At 35.3% G+C, this 20088-nt stretch overlaps 1 protein-coding gene across 1 annotated transcript in view; it reads left to right on the forward strand.

Annotated features, from left to right (window-relative positions):
• The first annotated feature begins 3013 nt into the window (after positions 1-3013).
• Positions 3014-20088, forward strand: part of LOC126240382 (lysosomal alpha-mannosidase-like) — a 293209-nt gene continuing 276134 nt past the window's right edge. Inside the window, exon 1 of the mRNA XM_049947921.1 lies at positions 3014-3147. Coding sequence (XP_049803878.1) covers positions 3040-3147 — 108 coding nt within the window. The 5' untranslated portion in view covers positions 3014-3039. The remainder of the gene's footprint in view (positions 3148-20088) is intronic.

Consider the following 20088-nt stretch of genomic DNA (forward strand, 5'->3'; position numbering starts at 1 on the left):
CCTTTCGTCTTTCCCTCTCCTTCCCTCTTTCCTGATGAGGCAACAGTTTGTTGCGAAAGCTTGAATTTTGTGTGTGTGTTTGTGTTTGTTTGTGTGTCTATCGACCTGCCAGCGCTTTCGTTCGGTAAGTCACACATCTTTGTTTTTTGATATATTTTTCCCACGTGGAATGTTTCCCTCTATTATGTGAATTTATTTATTTATTTAGTCCTTCAAATACTACATGTATAGAATATATACAAGGATATTGGACATGGTTAGGCCTTTACAAGGTAAAATACAGTTTGTATTGCATTCCTAAGAACTAGATATTGAAGTAATTTAGCAAAGGATCATATATACAACAAACATTAGATGCAACATACAAAGTAGAATATTCATAATGCATCCTTATTTTTGTTGTTTGGTTTCTAGGTACTCTGTCAGACTGTAAAAGCACGGATCAATTAAATATGCCTTTTGTTTGTGTGTTTTCTATTTTGGAAGAAGGACTTTATCTTAAAATGTTAAGATTTTAGAGCAATCCTTCTCATTGTGCTTATTTGTGACTCAGTGTCTTCTCTATGTGGTGAGTAAGCAATCTATGCTTTCCCTATTATTGTTGTTATTCCATCCTACACTCCTCATTGTTTGATTTTATTGTAAATTTATGGAAGATGCATAGCAGAGTATCCTTCTAATGGCATCATATGACAAGGTTTGCTGATATTCGATTCACTTGACTTTAGCATGACTGTAGATAAGATAATCTGCAAATCAGGAGTTCAGTCTTATATTCACTATCCTTATGGAAGCTGTGTTTTTGGCAGTTCCAAAACATTTTTATATTTAGTTCAGAAAATTAGTGTTTGTAATTTTATGGCCGGCTGGAGTGGCCGTGTGGTTCTAGGGGCTCCAGTCTGGAACCGAGCAACCATTATGGTCGCAGGTTTGAATCCTGCCTCGGGCATGGATGTGTGTGATGTCTTTAGGTTAGTTAGGTTTAATTAGTTCTAAGTTCTAGGTTACTGATGACCTCAGAAGTTAAGTCGCATAGTGCTCGGAGCCATTTTTGTAATTTTATGAATTATAAAAAACAGTCATGGGATTTCTTCCTTTAAGTATTTTAGAGATCACATTTTCACCATGTATGAGGAATAAATGCACAATTCACACAAGCATGTAGCAACTGAAGTCAGTTTTCTTTGCATAGGCTGAAGCAGAATTCACATACTCTGACTTCAAAATAATATTTATTGCATAGTGACAAAATGAAGATCTGTAACAAAATTTTGTGCTGAGTATATTTTTGGTTGAAAATGGGCATCAAAGAATGTCAGTTTAGAAACACAGTAATCCCATGGATGACAAGAATTTTTATTCAAGATGGTAAAGAAGCACTGTCCAATTAGTGATGTGGGTTGAATGTTGGGCTACAATGGTCAAGGTGGAGTGGTTGTTTACAAAAGTAGGGGTACAGTATTTTTTTTTTTTCAACTTTATTCTTCATTGAATGGTTTCTGGCTTGTCAATCATTACATTGCAACAATTACAGAAAATGATGTGTAAAACTTGTAGGAATACTTAATAATAACACAGAAATAAGAGTACATTTTTTATTAAACTTTTAAAGATGCATTCTGCCTTTAAGATTACACTCTGTTCTCTTATCCCACACTACATTTCTCTATAGTTTTTTGTTCACAGGAAAATGAATCTACTAATCTCTAAATGTTTGTAGATGCAGGGAGGTTACTTTGAGCATCTTCTTAGAAGACAACAGTCATAACCAAACTCAGCACTCATAACATCTCAGTTAAGGACGTGGGGAAAAATGAAGAACAAACATTGACAGTCACATTTGTTCTCAACGTGCAGTCCGGATAAGAACATTATGATCCCTTACTGTACTTTATTGCCACCAGTTCATGGTCATGTGGTTACCATTGCTGTCTCTAGATCAGGGAGACTCTGCTTCAGTTCCTGGCTGCGTGGGAGATTTTGTCTTTTATGGATCTGATTATTGTGTTCTCTTCATCATAATTTCATCATCATTGTTGTGTAAGTCACTAAAGTGCATCAAATAAACAGACCTGCATTAGGCAGCTGAACAACCCAAGGTGGGGTCTCCCAGCCAATATTTCCATACAGGCATTTTATTTCATTGTGCCCCTTTTTCATGTATTCCTTGTATCATGTCCATCAAATCCTATGAACTTAGTTATAATGCACCATTTACCTAACAAAGAATTTAGAAAATACATAAGTCATGCAAGTTTGGGGTAATGATCTCCCATTATCAAAAAATTCATCTAGAAAATAATTTGGTAACTGCGTTTGGAAGATGAATCATTGTGTTGAATGCAGTGGTGGTGATCTTGCTTTTCAAATGAATGGTATGTTGCACTGAGTGAGGTGGGGATACTGTTTTAAGATAAGTCAATAAATTGATCTACTTATTGTAGCTATTTTGAGACCTGTTTTGGAAACAACTGAGAGCATAAAATTTTGGTCCAGCTGATTTCATCTTAGTTGAGCAACATAGTATTAGACAAGGAAATGATAAAAAATAATATAAAAATGAATGTACTATTGCCTGTTATAGAATGTGCCTTAAAATTATGATTTCGTTTTTTTACAATGCACCAATTCACTACTGCCTACAGTATGACTAGAAGACAATGTGATGTTGGACACTGTTATATCTATTTATTAAAGTATAAATTATCAATATATGCTTGTCTTTTGTGAGTTAAAAGTGAATAAATACAGCTACAATACCCAATATATAATCAGTTGGAATACTGGATACACTGAAGGTGAAAAATATGTCCTCCTTCAAAATCTTACTTCCTTATTATCAGAGCTATTCATCACTGTCATTCTTTCAAGTCCACCTGATAACATTACAGTTGACAGTTCATGATAATGTATATGTGAAGGATCATTTTTTAAGCTTAGGGAGTCTTATAAACTAATTTATCTTATTGTGTAAAGGATTAGTAGAAACAAATAAAGTGATACAGTCATGAAGTATTCTCACTGAAGTCTACAGAAAACATGGTGCTGTGTAGGACTGTTCTGTATGCAGTGCTTATTACTCTGCCCACAGTTTACCAAGCTTTTCCATACCATAAATCAATTAAGGAGGCATCATGTGGATATGATGTAAGTATATTTGCCTCTTTCAGAAATGCTTAATTGCTATTTTTATTGGTCTACGTTTTAATGCCTGCACTCTGAGAGAAAATGTGGTACATATAGTTGGATTTATGTAGCTGGTACTAGTGTGACAAAGGATCTATATTGCCTGCTCAAAACTGAACTTATTTACCTGTTTTAAAGTACATAGTGAACATAATGTAGAAGTAATGGTAATGATTCACCGAAAAGTAGAGATGTTCCAGATGAGTACACAGTCTTGGGACTGCAATTCTGCAGATAGACTAGACCGAGAGGTTACGTCAGGTGGAGTGGGAGAGTGGAGAAAGTAGGCAGCAAGTTGAAAAGAGCATTGGGGATTAGATTAGATTAATTATTCATTCATTCCATAGGCCCGTAAAAGAGGGAATCCTCCTGGGTGTGGAACATGTCAGATAAACACATTACAAAAATGTAAATAGAAAAACTTGAGTTTCATTAATTTTAATGCTCCTCAGTCAATAAACAGTAAAATTATGTACATGAATTAAATTTAAACTTCTAATGTTTACAGGTATAATACTTACATCTGCTTTCATTAAATCCATCATTCAGACATTTGCTAGCTTCTTGGCAATTACAACCAAGTATTGTCAAAAATTAAAGTAAATTATTCATTTCAGTGATCCTCAGTTAAGAACAGTCAGATTATGTACAAGATTTAAAATTAAACTTCCACTATTTACAGACTTAAGACTTACATCTGCTTTCCATACATCCATCATTCACACAGTAGATAGTTACTTGGCTGTTACAACTGCTGTAGAAATATGGAGTGCAACAACTCAAGCCAACCTAAGTACATTATTAATACTACAGAAAAAAGTTATCAGAATTATTTGTGGTGCCAAACCTCAGGAATCATGTCGGAATCTGTTCCCAAAATTAGGTGTGCTTACCATTATAGGTGTATACATATTGCTTGTGAAAACAATAAATACAAATTTCAACTGTGACCTGCACCAGTACGATACAAGGCAAAAGTTCAGATACCATGTAAATAGCCACAGAACAGCTTTATATGAAAAAAATGCACTTCATGCTGGGCTGAAGCTAGCCAACGCCCTACCAAAAAGTCTCACAACCCTTCCTTCTAACAAATTAAAAGAGCAGATAAAAAGAATTCTAATTGAAAACCCTTTTTATTCCCCAGACGAGTATTATATCTGTATGAAAAGTGCTTCATAAGTATGTCAAGCTCATAGTTTTAAGTAACCTACAACTAATATAATGTTGATAAAAACAATATTTGTAATATTGTGATTGTATACTACCAAATGCAAAATCCATCAAAATGTAAAATTTATTAATACAAACAAATCTTTAGTTTGTAATTTACAAACTGACGCATTCAGAAGAATAATCTGTATGATGTCCTGAAACTGTATAAGAGTCTTTATTAGCCATTCAGTATTTTCTTATACAATGGGCTTCATCAATGAGTTCAATTACAGTATATTCTTATAACAATGTACATATAACTCCTATGAATGTTAGTGTAGTACAATAGCACACATTTTATATATTGTTAATTTTACAATAAAAAAGAAAACATTATACAAATTTATATTAAGTGGGGAGTATTCATGTTGATGACATTATGTCATTATCATATACATGTTGATAACACTATGTCATTATCCTAAGATATTGATACAAATATAGAGCACTCGAAATACGTCTATTATGCCTGTATGTTAGATATTGTGTTTCCAAATTTAGGCCCTACTACAGGCACAGGTACCTTTCTCTATGTTAAAACAGCAAATCTGTCATATTACAATCTTTATATTCATCAACTGAGTAAAATGCTTTGCCTTTGAGCCATTGACCCAATGTTGTCTTAAATTTATTTTTAGATACTGTTTGTACAATTTTAGGGAACATATTAAACAGTTCGAGGCCTACATATTTATAACTATTATGTATCTTGGACAGTCTAGAGTATGGCAGATCAATTGTGTGGTTTTGTCTTGTATTATGGGTGTGGACAGATGACCTAAGGGGATATTGAGCTATGTTTTCTTTTACGTGTAATAAGCAATAATAGATGTACAAACAAGGAACTGTCATGATGTTAAGTTTTTTGAAATGTTCCCTGCATGTATCCCTAGGAGATAAACCTACTATACATCGAAGAGCTTTTTTTTTTTGCCATCTGAAAATTGATACTGAATTGGGAGAATTTCCCCAGAGCAGAATACCATATGAAAGATGGGGGTGGATATAAGCAAAATATGAATGCAGCAGTAAGTTTTGGCTGACATTATTCCTAAGCTTATAAAGTAGGAACATAGCACGTGCAAGTTTAGAACAGACATACGTGATATGTTTATCCCAGCTAAGTTTCTGGTCAATCACCATTCCCAACAGTTCAACAGACTTATTTTCTTTGTGTGATACCCTCAAATTAAAGAATATTTCCTCAGTTTTTGTTTCATTTATGTACAGGGAGTTTGCACTAAACCAATGAACCGATTTTTCAAATATTGTATTATTTTTTTCTCGCACAGATTCAAGAGTCTGTCCTGAATTGATAAAAGTTGTATCGTCTGCATAGAGGACTGTTTTACAGGGTAAATACTGTGGCATATAATTAACATACACTACAAACAGGAAGGGCCCAAGTATGGAGCCCTGTTGCACACCTCTTTTTATTGTTTGTGGGTTTGACAGCTGCCCATTTACACTAACAAATTGTACTCTGTTGCTTAAGTAGGATTCTAATAATTTCAGGGTGTCCTCTTCCATTCTGTAGTGTCTCAATTTCATGATCAAAGTACTATGAGATACAGTGTCAAATGCTTTACTCAGGTCTAGGAGAGTAGCACAAGAGATTAATTTATTTTCAAAGCCATCATATATATCACTAACAATATTTTCAACCGCTTTAACTGTGGATAGTTTAGACCTGAATCCATACTGTGAGTTAATTAACAAGTTATTCCTCTCAAAATAGTGATTCATTTGTTGGTGAACACAGTCTTCGATTATTTTAGATATTATTGGGATTAATGAGATAGGGCGATAGTTACTTGGATTTGATTTATCTCCTTTCTTAAATATGGGAATGGTCACTGCTATTTTCAAACAGTCGGGGAAAATCCCTTGCTGTAATATACGGTTAATGAGAGTGGTTAGAGGGGACAGAAGATCACTTGATATCTTCTTTATGACAAAGTCCTCTGCTCTGGAACTACTTAGTTTGCCTTTTTTCTAGGGATTGTATTTGATTATTCGATGTTGAATAAATATTATTATTATTAACCAAGTATTGTCAAAAATTAAAGTATAATAAATTGTCATTAAAATGGTCTACTGCACTTGAGAAACTCATGGATGGAATAGAAGGAGTTGGCCACCAAAAAATCTTTTAAATTATATTCAAATTGTGCCTTGTCTGAAACATAACTCTTAATGATTGCTGGTAACTTATTGAAAATATGTGTTGCTGAATACTGGACTTCTTTCTGGGCAAGAGTAAGTGATTTTAAATCTTTATGTATATTTTTTCTTATTCCTAACATTGATATTGTGTACTAAGCAGTTAGTTGGAAAAAGAGATGTATTATTTACAACAAACTTCATTAAGGAATAAATATACTGATAAGCTGTGGTTAATATGCCCAATTCTTTGAATAGGTTTTGACATGATGTTCTTGGATTTACACTACTCATTACTCTTATTATACGCTTCTGTACTCTAAAAAGTTTTTCTCTGTATATGGAGTTAACCCAAAATATGATACCATATGACGTAATGGAGTGAAAATAAGCAAAATACGCAAGTTTTTTTTATATTTTATCCCCTATGTCTGACATCATTCGCATTGCAAACACAGACTTGTTTAGGCGCTTTAGCAGTTCGTTAGTATGTTGCTCCTAACTGAATTTATTATCAAGTTGTAATCCCAAGAATTTTACACTCTCAACTTCTCCTCTTTCCATGTCATCATATTTTATACACACGCCAGAAGGAAATCTCTTGGAAGTTCTGAACTGCATATAGTGGGTCTTTTCAAAGTTTAATGACAATGAATTGGCTATGAACCACTTATTAATGTCAGTAAAAATTTGATTAGCTGCTATTGCAATGTTTATATCATCTGCAAATAAGACAAACTTGGCATCTGGTAATGTAACAGATGACAGGTCATTAATATACACAAGAAACAGTAGTGGACCTAGTATGGAACACCACATGTAATTTCTTCCCAGTCAGATGATGTCTGATTGCCTACCGCTGAAGTGTTACGTAATGACACCCTTTGTTTTCTACTAGTAAGATATGACTGAAAACACTTTGCAGCACAACTAGTGACACCATAATATTTTAATTTGCTTAAAAGAATGCTGTGATTCACACAGTCAAACGCCTTTGACAGGTCACAGAATATGCCAGTTGCCTCTAATTTGTTGTCCAATTAATTAAGGACATTTTCACTGTAAGTATAAATAGCTTTCTCAATATCAGAACCCTTAAGAAACCCAAACTGTGACATTGACAGTATCTTATTTTCACTAAGGTGCTTAAGTAGACGCTTGAACATAACCTTTTCAAAGATTTTTGAAAAAGCTGGCAAAAGTGAGATCAGTCGGAAATTTGACGGCATTTCTTTGTCCCCCTTCTTGTGGAGAGGTATAACTTCAGCATATTTAATCCAGTCCAGGAATGTTCCTGTGACAAGTGACTGATTACACAAATACCTTAAGATATGTCTAAGCCCACATGAACACTCTTTTATTAACTTAGTTGATATGTTACCATAACCACTAGAATGCTTTGATTTCAAGGACTTTATGATGGATTCTATTTCTTTGGGCGAAGGATGGCTGTGCGCTCTGAGGGTGATGGCAGGTGTGCGAGGTAGGAATGTGTGGGGATAGGCACACACAGGTGCACATGACAGGAATGCATCACACCAGCACTCGTGAGTTAGTGCAGTGCACGATGATGATGATGCTGATGTGAAGGAGATGACTGGAAGGAGGCGACAGAGCAGAGGAGCAGGAGGCTGTGATAAAGAGGCTGCAGGATGTGGGACAGAGTGAAAATGGATGTGGCACAGGGGGGTAGCTGAGATTGAGCACATGAGAGTTATAGGAATAATTCCAGATGTGTGTTACTATATTTTTTACCAACAGTTTCGATCAACATGAAAGTGTTACAGAGATGCTTCGTGAACTAAGTGGAAATGACAGGATGATGCTCTTTTTCTGCAACACTATTGGGAAACTTGTTTGATTTTACTGTAAATTTCTGGAAAATACATGAGTAGGCTATCCTTCTAATGGGATCATGTATTGTGGTTTGTTGCCATTCAATTCCCACAATTTTAAAATGACTGTGGATTGGATAATCAGCAAGTCATGAACGCAATCTTACATTCACTATAATTATTGAAAGAGCGTTTTAGACAGTTCCAAAACATGTTTGTATTAAACTCGTGAAAGCTAGTTCTTGTAATTTTATAAATTATAAAAAAAATCATGGGATTTCTTCCCTGAAGCAGTTTAAAATTCACATTTCCACTATTTATGAGGAATACATACACAATTCACTCAAGTATGTAGCAACTCAAGTCACTTCTCTTTACACAGACTGAAGCAGAATTCACATAGCACTCCAACTTCAAAATGTGGTTTCTTGCAAGCTAGCAAAGCCAAGATCTTTAACAAAATTTTGGCACGACCATATTTTTGGTTGAAAATGGACATCAAAGAATGGCAGTTTAGCAGCACTGTAATGACACGGATGACAAGAATCTTTATTGAAGATGGCAAAATAGCACTGCCCAATTAGTGATGTTGGTTGAGTGTTGAGGTAGAATGATCAATGTGGAGTGCTTGCTTCCAAGAGTAGGGGTATTTGTTTTTATTTTTTAATTTTATTCTGCATTGTGAGGTATCTGGACTGTCAATCATTATGCAGCAATTACAGAAAACGTTGTACAAAACTTGTAGAAGTACTTAATACTAATCTAGAAATAAGAGTACAACTTTAGAAAGAGTTTTAAATATGTATTTTGCCTTTAAGCATACAGCCTGTTCTCTTACCAAACACTACACTCCTCCATTTTTTTTTATTTTTTTTTTTTTTGTTCAGATGAGCACTAATCACCTAGTCTCCAAATGTTTGTAGGTGCAGGGAGGTCACTTTGAGCATCTTCTCTGAAGACAACTTGTGTTTTGTGAAAGACATACTATCACTGATACTGTATGCAGAATATTTTAGCAGGTTGCTGACATATTACATTGGGGTACTTGTACTGACTTTTTTATGTATGACAAGTAATTTTTAATTATTTAAATACTAAAGATTTTTGAAATGTCTACACCCATAGGTTTTGTATGTATTTTGTCCTGTAACACTGCTGAGTGAGGTGGTGCAGTACATAGCACACTTGACTTGCTTTTGGGAGGATAATGGTTCAAATCTCCATTCAGCTGTCAAGATTTAAGTTTTCCACGATTTCTCTAAAGAACTTCGAGCAAGTGCTGGGATGATGTCTTTGAAGAAGAGGATGGGCAGTATCCTTCCCCAGTCTTTCATAATCCAAACTTGTGCTGTGCTTGTAATGACCACACTGTTGATGGGGTGTTAAACACTGTATCTACCTCCCTTTTGTAACAGATAATTTTTGTGCCCATGATGATCTAGTGGGTAGAATGCTAGACTATGGCTCTTGTGGTCCTCTGTTCTGTCCCGGGGTATTTCCTTGTTCCAGTCCCTCTAGGATGGTCCCAAATCCACTCAGTGTGCTAACAGATTGAACACAAGGGATATTTCTTGGCAGTAAAAGGCAGCTGGGACAACGGACACACTATCCTCGACTTCATAGTCCCGTAGAGAACAAAAGGCTACACGCTACCTACTGTCTGGTCAGAAGCCTGTTCACAGGTTGAGGGCCACATTCTTTACTTTACTATTAACAGAAAATTTTGGCTTAACTGATCGTCACTCTTGATGAATATTTCTTACTTGTCTAATAAGTATTTGTTACATTCAGTCTTAAAAATACTGCACTTGGGGTTGTAGGGTACATATATATAGCAGTATTATTGGATGTAACAGAACGAAGATCGTATGCTCCTACACAGAGAATCAAACCCTCATCACTAAACATTCTAATCCAGTACTCTGCACATTGCAGCACTATTATCTGTATTGAATGAAGGTAGATGCCATCACAGTGTTATCCAGTTGCCATTCTTTAACATTCATTTTGAACATATAATGAGCAAGAAATTGCACTGTCAACTCTGGATGTGCATATTTTTCTTCATCCCGACACCTGTTCCTCTAACTAAGATCCTATGCAATCGACTAGTATTCATTTGCAGGTGTCAGAATCGTGTTATAAAAATGATCTAGTTTCTCAATAAATTGCATACATGTCACCATACATTGTTTCTCTGAATACACTAGTGAAAATATGAAAAGAACAGCCTGAAGCAAGTGTCTGAGGTAATGTTGTACTCACATCTTATTGAAGTTTTGCACAGTATGTAATGACAATCACAAGGTCATGTTCCTAATGATTGTAACAATAATGGATAACAATTTAGTATCTGCTATACCTACTGCTATCAATCTGTATATTGAGCAAGCAGTAAAGGAAACAAAAGAAAAATTCAGAGTAGGTATTAAAGTCCATGGAGAAGAAATAAAAACGTTGAGGTTCGCCGATGACATTGTAATTCTGTCAGAGACAGCAAAGGACTTGGAAGAGCAGCTGAACGGAATGGACAGTGTCTTGAAAGGAGGATATAAGATGAACATCAACAAAAGCAAAACGAGGATAATAGAATGTAGTCGAATTAAGTCGGGTGGTGCTGAGGGAATTAGATTAGGAAATGAGACACTTAAAGTAGTAAAGGAGTTTTGCTATTTGGGGGAGCAAAATAACTGATGATGGTCAAAGTAGAGAGGATATTAAATGTAGACTGGCAATGGCAAGGAAAGCATTTCTGAAGAAGAGAAATTTGTTAACATCGAGTATAGATTTAAGTGTCAGGAAGTTGTTTCTGAAAGTATTTGTATGGAGTGTAGCCATGTATGGAAGTGAAACATGGACGATAACTAGTTTGGACAAGAAGAGAATAGAAGCTTTCGAAATGTGATGCTATAGAAGAATGCTGATGATTAGTTGGGTAGATCACATAACTAGTGAGGAGGTATTGAACAGAATTGGGGAGAACAGAAATTTGTGGCACAACTTGACTAGAAGAAGGTATCAGTTGGTAGGACATATTCTGAGGCATCATGAGCTCACCAATTTAGTATTGGAGGGCAGCGTGGAGGGTAAAAATCGTAGAGGGAGACCAAGAGATGAATACACTAAGCAGATTCAGAAGGAAGTAGGTTACAGTAAGTACTGGGAGATGAAGAAGCTTGCACAGGATAGAGTAGCATGGAGAGCTTCATCAAACCAGTCTCAGGACTGAAGACAACAACAACAACAACAACATACCTAGTTGTAGCTACAACACAGCCTTTGCAACAGTGCATAGGGATGTATAAGATGTGATCAAAAAGCAACAAGAAATTTTTAATTTTGTGAGCTTTATACATCCAATTTCCAAAACTTTTTTTTATCTTGTTGGTAGATATGTTCCTCATGTGTGTGTGTATTTTTAGCTGTTTTTAATATTTGTTTATTGTTGACACCCAAAAAGGTGGTATCTGTTTTTGAGTGCTCAGTGAATTTTTACTTTCAAAAAAGATGGCTCCAGGAACCTGTATTAAATATTGCATGTAGAATGGAATAGGGTGCAACACCACATTCAAAATGTTGACTGTGACTCATGGCACATCTTCTCTGAGTAGTACAAGAGTTTACGAGTCATGTAAACGTTTCACAGAGGGTCGAGAAGATGTTGAAGATGAAGACCACCCTGGGCGGTACCCTAACAAATCATTTACTGATGACAATGTGAAATTGTCCTCAAGTACATTGCCCTTGTATAGACCCTCTATATACTCCTTCCACCTTTCTGCTTTCCCTTCTTTGCTTAGAACTGGGTTGCCATCTGAGCTCTTGATATTCACAAAAGTGGTTCTCTTTTCTCCAAAGGTCTCTTTAATTTTCCTGTAGGCAGTGTCTATCTTACCCCTAGTGAGATAAGGCTCTACATCCTTACGTTTGTCCTCTAGCCATCCCTGCTTAGCCATTTTGCACTTCCTGTCGATCTCATTTTTGAGATGTTTGTATTCCTTTTTGCCTGCTTCATTTACTGCATTTTTATTGTCTGTTCCTAGATCCCACAAATTACAATGAAGTGATGACACGGGCAGTAACAAATGGTATATCTGATCATGATGGTCATGACAACCCTAAAACTTGCCAGAAGAAAAACAACACATGGCCATTGTAGCCAAGTTAAACATGTTCGAACAATAAATGCTGAATCTACTTGCTTGTTCAGAAATAGTTTATGCCATGAACAATGAGAGGAAGTATACCAGGCTGACACAGTGAATGAGAAGTTCAACTCTTTTCTGAACTCATTCCTTAAACATTTTGAAGCTTCTTTCCCCCAAAGACAGATTAAAATCAAACCAACCTGTAGTAAAAGGAAAGAGTGGCTAACTACTGGCATAAAAATATCATGTAACAAAAAGAGAGATCTGTATGTACAACAGAGGACTAGTACAGACCCAGCAGTAAAGTTACATTACAAGAAATACTGTAAAATTCTAACAAGTGTAATCAAGAGGGCCAAACAGTTGCACTATGCACAAAAAATTAGCAACTCAAACAATAAAATAAAAACCATATGGCACATCATAAAAAGTGAGACAAATAGGAACATAAAACCTGACAATAATAACCACAAAGTTGCAGCCTCAGATTTCAACCATTTTTTTCTCACTATAGCTGAAAAAAAAAACAGTGAACCATAATAAACAGTCTCATACAGAAGCTATTGAACTACTTAACCACGTGCAAAAAACATCTAAAGTAGCACTTCATTTCAGAAGTACAACTTCTAAAGAAATTAAAACAAAAACATAAAATTACTCAAAAATTCAGATTCCTGTGGATATGATGGCATATCAAGTAGGATTTTAAAATCATGTGCAGACTTAATCAGTTATATATTGTGCTATTTGTGCAACCAATCTATGGAAACTGGTGTGTTCCCAGATAGATCAAAACATGCAGTAGTGATGCCAATCCACAAAAGTGGAGCAAGGGATGAAATATCCAACTATCGGCCCATCTCTTTGCTGCCAGTGTTCTCAAAGGTATTTGAGAGATTAGTGTATGATAGGATTTATAGTCACACTACAGAAAATGGCTTACTGGCTCCTACACAGTTCGGCTTTCGCAAGGGCTCCTCCACGGACAGAGCTATATTTAACCTAACAGATGAAATTTTAGGTTAACTAAATTACAAAAGGTATCAAATGGGGATATTTTGTCACCTTACCAAGGCATTTGATTGTGTAGATCACAACACACTCTTAAAAAAGCTTCCACATTATGGCATTAAAGACAAATCTTTGACTTGGATAGACTCATACTTACAGACGAGGAAGCAAAGGGTTGTCTTAAGGGGGACAGGTACAGCATTAAAATCAGGGTGGGGAAGTATAAAGTATGGAGTCCCACAGGGCTCGATTCTTCGGCCACTAATTTTCCTAATTTACATTATTGATCTACCAATCACAATTAATAACAGAGCAAAATTAGTAATGTTTGCCAATGATACAAGTCTCCTTGTAAAAGCACCCAACTCCACAATGCAGGATACAGCCATGACAGGCTCTACTCAAGACACAAATGGTTCACTGCAAATAGCCTAACCTTAAATCTTTCAAAAACCAATATACAGATTTAATAAAAAAATATAGTTCCTAAAATACTTGTTAACAATCACATAATTAATGTAACCACACATACAAAATTCCTAGGTATCCAGATAGACAGACACCGAAGATGGAAAGAACAAACTGATCAGCAGGTCAAGAAACATAGCTCATTGTGTTTTGCACTAAGAGCTCTCCATCAATTAGTGGACAGAGAAATAATGTTGTTGTCATATTTTGCATATTTCCATTCTGTTCTCTCCTATGGCATAATCTTCTGGGGAAATGCTGCAGATGTTGAAAAAGTATTCAGAATACAAAAACGAGCAGTGAGACTAATATGTGGGGTCCCTAATGGGGCATCTTGCAGGGTCTCTTCAAATCTCTCAGGTTACTTACCATCACAGGTCAGTATATATACTCACTGATGTTTGTAGCCGACAGTAGAGAATTGTTTCAGAAAAATTGTGACATCCACAACCAAGACAGGTGAAAAAGTTTCACCAAGGATCTGCAGCTCTCACTAAAGTACATAGGGGAGTTACTGAGTCAGGTATAAAGGTCTTCAATAAGCTTCCTCTCAATATGAAAAAGGAAATAAATAATGTACAGGTTTTCAAAAGGAAACTAAAATTATTTCTCATCAAACAAACTTTCTATAAAATGAATGAATACTTAGAGTTATAAGGTATAAGAGTGGAGGAAACTGTCTAAGAAAAGCACTCCCTTAAAGATAAAGTGTGATGCTGTTACTTGCAGTTTAACTGAAATTGTGGTGATAAAATGTAGATTTATCTATGTCATTATGAGAAAATGTGAACTCCCATGTATCCCACACTCTTGGGCGTTCACTTAAACCTCTTCTTAAGGAATGCAGTTAATTTTTGTATTCAGTCCAAACCATGACCATGAAGCAAATTTACCAGCTTATATATATTCAGCAGCATAAAAATATGCACTATCTCGTATTCTACTATTTTAAACAGTCATTTAAACTGTTTTTGGCATAAGGCAGGCTTTAATACTGCATGCAAATAATTGTTCTTGGTAAATAAACAAATGTCTGTGCAACTGATGTATAAATGTTCTTGTACTAGTGTATTGTATCAATTGACTTGTCCTATATTACTTGTACACTGGTTGTATAATAAGTAATCAACAGAACCAGATAAATAAATGAATAAAATCTCATTACTCGTAGCTCTCCTGACAGAATATAATTTTATATACCTAGAGAAAACATCAACCATAACAAAAATATAACAACAACCATTTTTACTTTTTGGTGAACTTCCATAAAAATCCACAGCAACTACATCTCCGGTGTCATATTTTGCATCTCACCTTGACAAGTTCTGTTACTTATCTTGACACTCTGACACCTGTCACAAGTAGATACTTCTTTCCTAACATTTTTAGCCATGTTATAGAAATAAACATTTTCTTGCAGCTTTTGTGTACATTTTTGAGTGCCATAGATTCCATAGCTCTCAAGTATATACTTAATCAACTTTTCAGCTTCTTCCTCTGGCCAATATAACTTTCAGTCTTCAGAATCCACATCTGTTCTCCTGAAAAGTATTCCTTTGTATACTTCATAACATCTTTTGCCTAAACAAGTCTTTACTGTCCTCCAGAATGGATCACAGTTTTGGTTCCTTCTAATTTTGTTACACATTGCTCTAATAATTTTCTCATCAAGTATACCCTTCATATATCTGATTTTAAACTCTTCTTCCTCATTTTGACAAAAATTTTCATCACTTCCACCTGATGGTATTCTTGATAAAGCATGTGGAACAACATTGTCTGCACCTTTAATATATTTAATCTCATAATCAAATTGTTGTAAATACATTACCCATCTGGTAAGACTATTAGGATATAGTCTACATTCCTGTAGGTGACTTAGTGCTTTGTGGTCTGAATGTACAATAACTTTATGCCCCAACAAATAGGTGCTGAATTTAGTACATGCCAAGTAAACAGCTAACAGTTCCATTTCTGTAACCATGTAAGATTTCTCATGTTTTAACAGCATGCTACTTGCAAAGGCAATTGTGTCATATATGATTTCCCCATTACCTTCTTTTTCCTGAAATAGTTCTACTCCCAAAACGTTATCACTACTACATGTGTGTAAACAAAATGGTAGGCTAAAATCTGGTCTGTGTGACAAATTTTCGTTATTCAGTTCTTTCCTAATGTTTTCAAATGCTTGCTGATATTCTAGGGCCTAGACCCAATTAGCATTTTTTTTAAGTAATTTGCTTAAATAGGATGCATTCAAGCTTTGTCAACACACAAATTTTTGATAAAATTCACGTAAATCATAAAAAGATTTCAGTTGCTTTCTACTGTGTAGCACTGGAAAATCTGAGATTGCTTTAATTTCATCATGATCTACCAAGATTTCTTCCTGAGTATTATGTGACCTAAGAATTTTAGTTCAGAAACAGCAAATTTACATTTTTCGAGTTTCAGAGTCATGTCTCCTTGTCTAAATTTTTCACTTACCTACTTCAACAACCTCAAATGCTCTTCTCAACTCTGTCCATTCACAAAAATGTCATCTGCATAAACATCACGTTCTCCTACCAGATCTTGATCAAGTGAAGTACATAATCTAATGCACTTATAAACTCAGTTACTGGTGACATCAGACCAAAAGGTACTACACAGTATGGGTAACATCAACCACTGTAAAGAAAGGCAGTATTGTTACATGATTCTGGAGCTAAAGGTACCTGATGAAGTCCAGAAGTTAAATACAAACTAGAAATAATATGAATATCTTTAAATTCGTATAAAAGTTCATCAATGTTTTAAGAGTGATATTGTTTCTCTGTGCAAATAATTGTTCAAATGCCTAGAATCGAGAATCAATCTCTCTCCCCCATCTCTTTTAGAAACGATGACTAGTGGGTTCTTATATGGGCTAACACTTCTCTCAATGATTATCACACACTTCCATCTTATGCAACTCTTTCTCAACTGCAGCTCTCTTGGCTATAGGTATGCAATATGGCTTTATAAAAAATGGTTGATGTGGGCTTAGTTGCAAAGTACACAGAGGTCCTCTCACTCTACCTGGGATATTACTATACATATCACTATACTCCCATAACATTGGTTCCAACGCTTGTTTCTGATTACCAATTAACCCTTTGCTTCTGAAACCTTAGTCTCTACAAGTTCTTTAAATTCTGCTTTATCTGTATCTAATCCTGGCATATCTTTGATTACAAATCCATTGTCTTTTAAACATTGTATGCTATTTATTTTATCCTCCTTATAAGATATAGTTGACTTTATATAAAAAAAAGTACAAATACAGTCTCCATCAGTTACACTGCCTATCAACTTTTGCCCTCCCGAATCAAAACCTGCATTCACACTGACTGTCCATGTCTTGCCAAGGATAAAATCTTCACAGAGATTTTGAATTATTAAACACCCTTGTGTAAAAGCTGTCCATCAGTTGTAAGAGTTATTAAAGCCTGACTTTTAACCATTTCACTGTTTCCCAGTTGCTCCTTTAATCCATACTCCAATTATAGATAATTCTACATAGTTCTCATTATGTTTTAGGTTTTTACTTAAAGATTCAGATACTCCTGAAATTTGGCTGCCTGTATCAACAAGACTCCTGGCTTTGCATGATCCTACTTTGACCTTAATGAACAGACAACAAACTTCAGTACATTTATCAGTCTTAACATCCTCATATAGATGACAGGTCATCTTCTACCCCTTCAAAATGAAATCCCTCAAAATCATTGTTGTTCTTACCATTTTCATTGCTTTGGCACATTCTTTAAATTAACATACACAACATTATCACTATTACTGAGAATTTCATCAATCCACATACTCTTACTTGTATATCTTATATCAGCACTCTGGTAATTGTCTTTAAGTTGTTTTACAATAACATGATTAATTTTATGTCACCAGTCTGGATATAAAGTTAAATGCAGATGTATTTTATCATGATTCTAATGCTTTCATCTTTCTCAACAGCACCAATATCTAACCACATATTATATAAAAAAAGATCCATTCTCATTCATAACAAAAGGAGGTTACTGTCACTGTCATAACTGGTAACTGAATTAGTATGATCCTCTATACCTGAATTAGTATGATCCTCTATAGATGCCTTCTTACTAGTAATTAAATCAAGAGTTTTGTTTGCTGTGACACTGTCGTTAATGTCCCTAAATCCTTGCTGTGTCCTTGGGTATCTCTACAGCATCATAACCAATACTACAGATTTCCTTTCTAGTACCTAATGCCTGCAATTCTTCCTTAAAGCAAACAAAATACTTTTCTTTCTCATTACTATTCTCATTCTCCTCTTCAATTCATTATATTCAAAACTACCATAAACATCCTGGCTTAATGGCATTATTAATATCATTCACTGCACAAATTACCAACATCATAATTCCCTACTTCATTATTGTTTAACTACCCAGTTTCACCCGAGTTGCTGTTCATTAATACACTGTTCACTTTTTTCTTACCTGGTTCTTCCAGTAGTTTCTGAATTCCAAAATCAACACAAAATCAACCACATGACAACTGACAAGTCTCTACCCAGTCATAGAATTCTGATAAATTAATTTCTTCTGTACCCTCTTTTTAAATTTTCACTGACCTTATTTCTATATTTTTCCTTATCTGTAGAACATATTTCTTTCTTGATAGATATCATATTAACAGGATAGTACACATCTTTAAGATAGCTACTGATTGCCTCACTAAAATGTTTTTCTTGTATGTCCATATTTGCGTAATTTCTGGTTCATTTGTGATTTGTTTCATGAGTCCCTAACTTGCAGGCCAACAATTGGACCCAAACTGGTGTTTTGTTTCCTGAATTAACACCCCTTCCCACTTCCTTGTGTTTCTATCATCTCTATTCCAATTTCTGTTCCAATTATTACCATGTTGCTCTCCAAAATAAAAATTGTTAGCATTTACACTGTTATTTTGTGATTTCTCTGGCAGAATAGAAACAGTGCTTTATTAGAACTGCCTTTAGTTTAGCTTTAAATATTGGTTGAGTAGTATTTTTTATTTCCTCTGGTATCTTATTGTGTAGTATTACACCAATGTTAATAATGCTCCTCTGATAGGTGGTTGTTCTGTGATATTTTTGATGTATATTTGATTCCCTTCTGGTACTATAGTTGTGTAAATTTTTGTTCTGTAGCAGTTTGCCTGTTTTCAGGAGGTAGTCCCTAGTGAACAAGATAGTTTCATAAATGAATAAACTTGGAACATTTAGAACACCAAGCTCAGTAAAATTGGATTTATAGGTCTCCATCTTTTTAAGACCACAAATTATTCTTAAAGCTCTTTTTTGCATTCTAAAAACCTTTACACTGTGAGTTGAGTATCCCCAGAAAATGATCCCATATCGGATTAATGAGTGGAACTGTGCATAGTATGCCTGCAGTACTGTTGTTTTGCTTGTTGTAGCCTTTAAAATTCTTAAGCCATAGCACACAGATGATAGTTTTCTACACAAGTTATTTATATGTGTGTCCCACTTTGTCTTGCTGAACCCATAGACCCAAGAATTTTGTGACACTTACATTTTCTAGGGGATCATTTTTTAATTGGGGGCTTGAATAGACAATTGATTAGTTAGAGGAATTAAATGAAAATCAACACACACAGTTTTTTCTGTCTCTGACCAAACTTTATCACAAAATCCTTTTTCATGGTGTGGGTTCCTGGTATCATGTCCTAGTTCATGAACCATGGGCAATGTGTGAGTGGCCAAGTAAATGGTCCTGACAGTCGGGATACCAGTTACTTTGGAATAAGGCTGGGCATCTCGGACATATTCCGAGTCATGGCCACCTTTGTGCTCAGACGGCAAAGACTACCGAATCCACCGGTTAGTCCCTCAACCATGAGGGGTAAAACTCAATGGGACCCGGGGCAAGTAAGGCTAGCAACCTGCTTCCCTGGTACTATAAATATGATGCTAGCAACAATCAGAGCAAAATGCCTCGGACCTTTGGAGTCCCACCTCTAATTGACAAACCAGGGACTCCTAAGATACGAATGGTAAT

The sequence above is a fragment of the Schistocerca nitens genome, chromosome 1 (assembly GCF_023898315.1).
Source record: "Schistocerca nitens isolate TAMUIC-IGC-003100 chromosome 1, iqSchNite1.1, whole genome shotgun sequence".
NCBI classification, from domain to species: Eukaryota; Metazoa; Arthropoda; class Insecta; order Orthoptera; family Acrididae; genus Schistocerca; species Schistocerca nitens.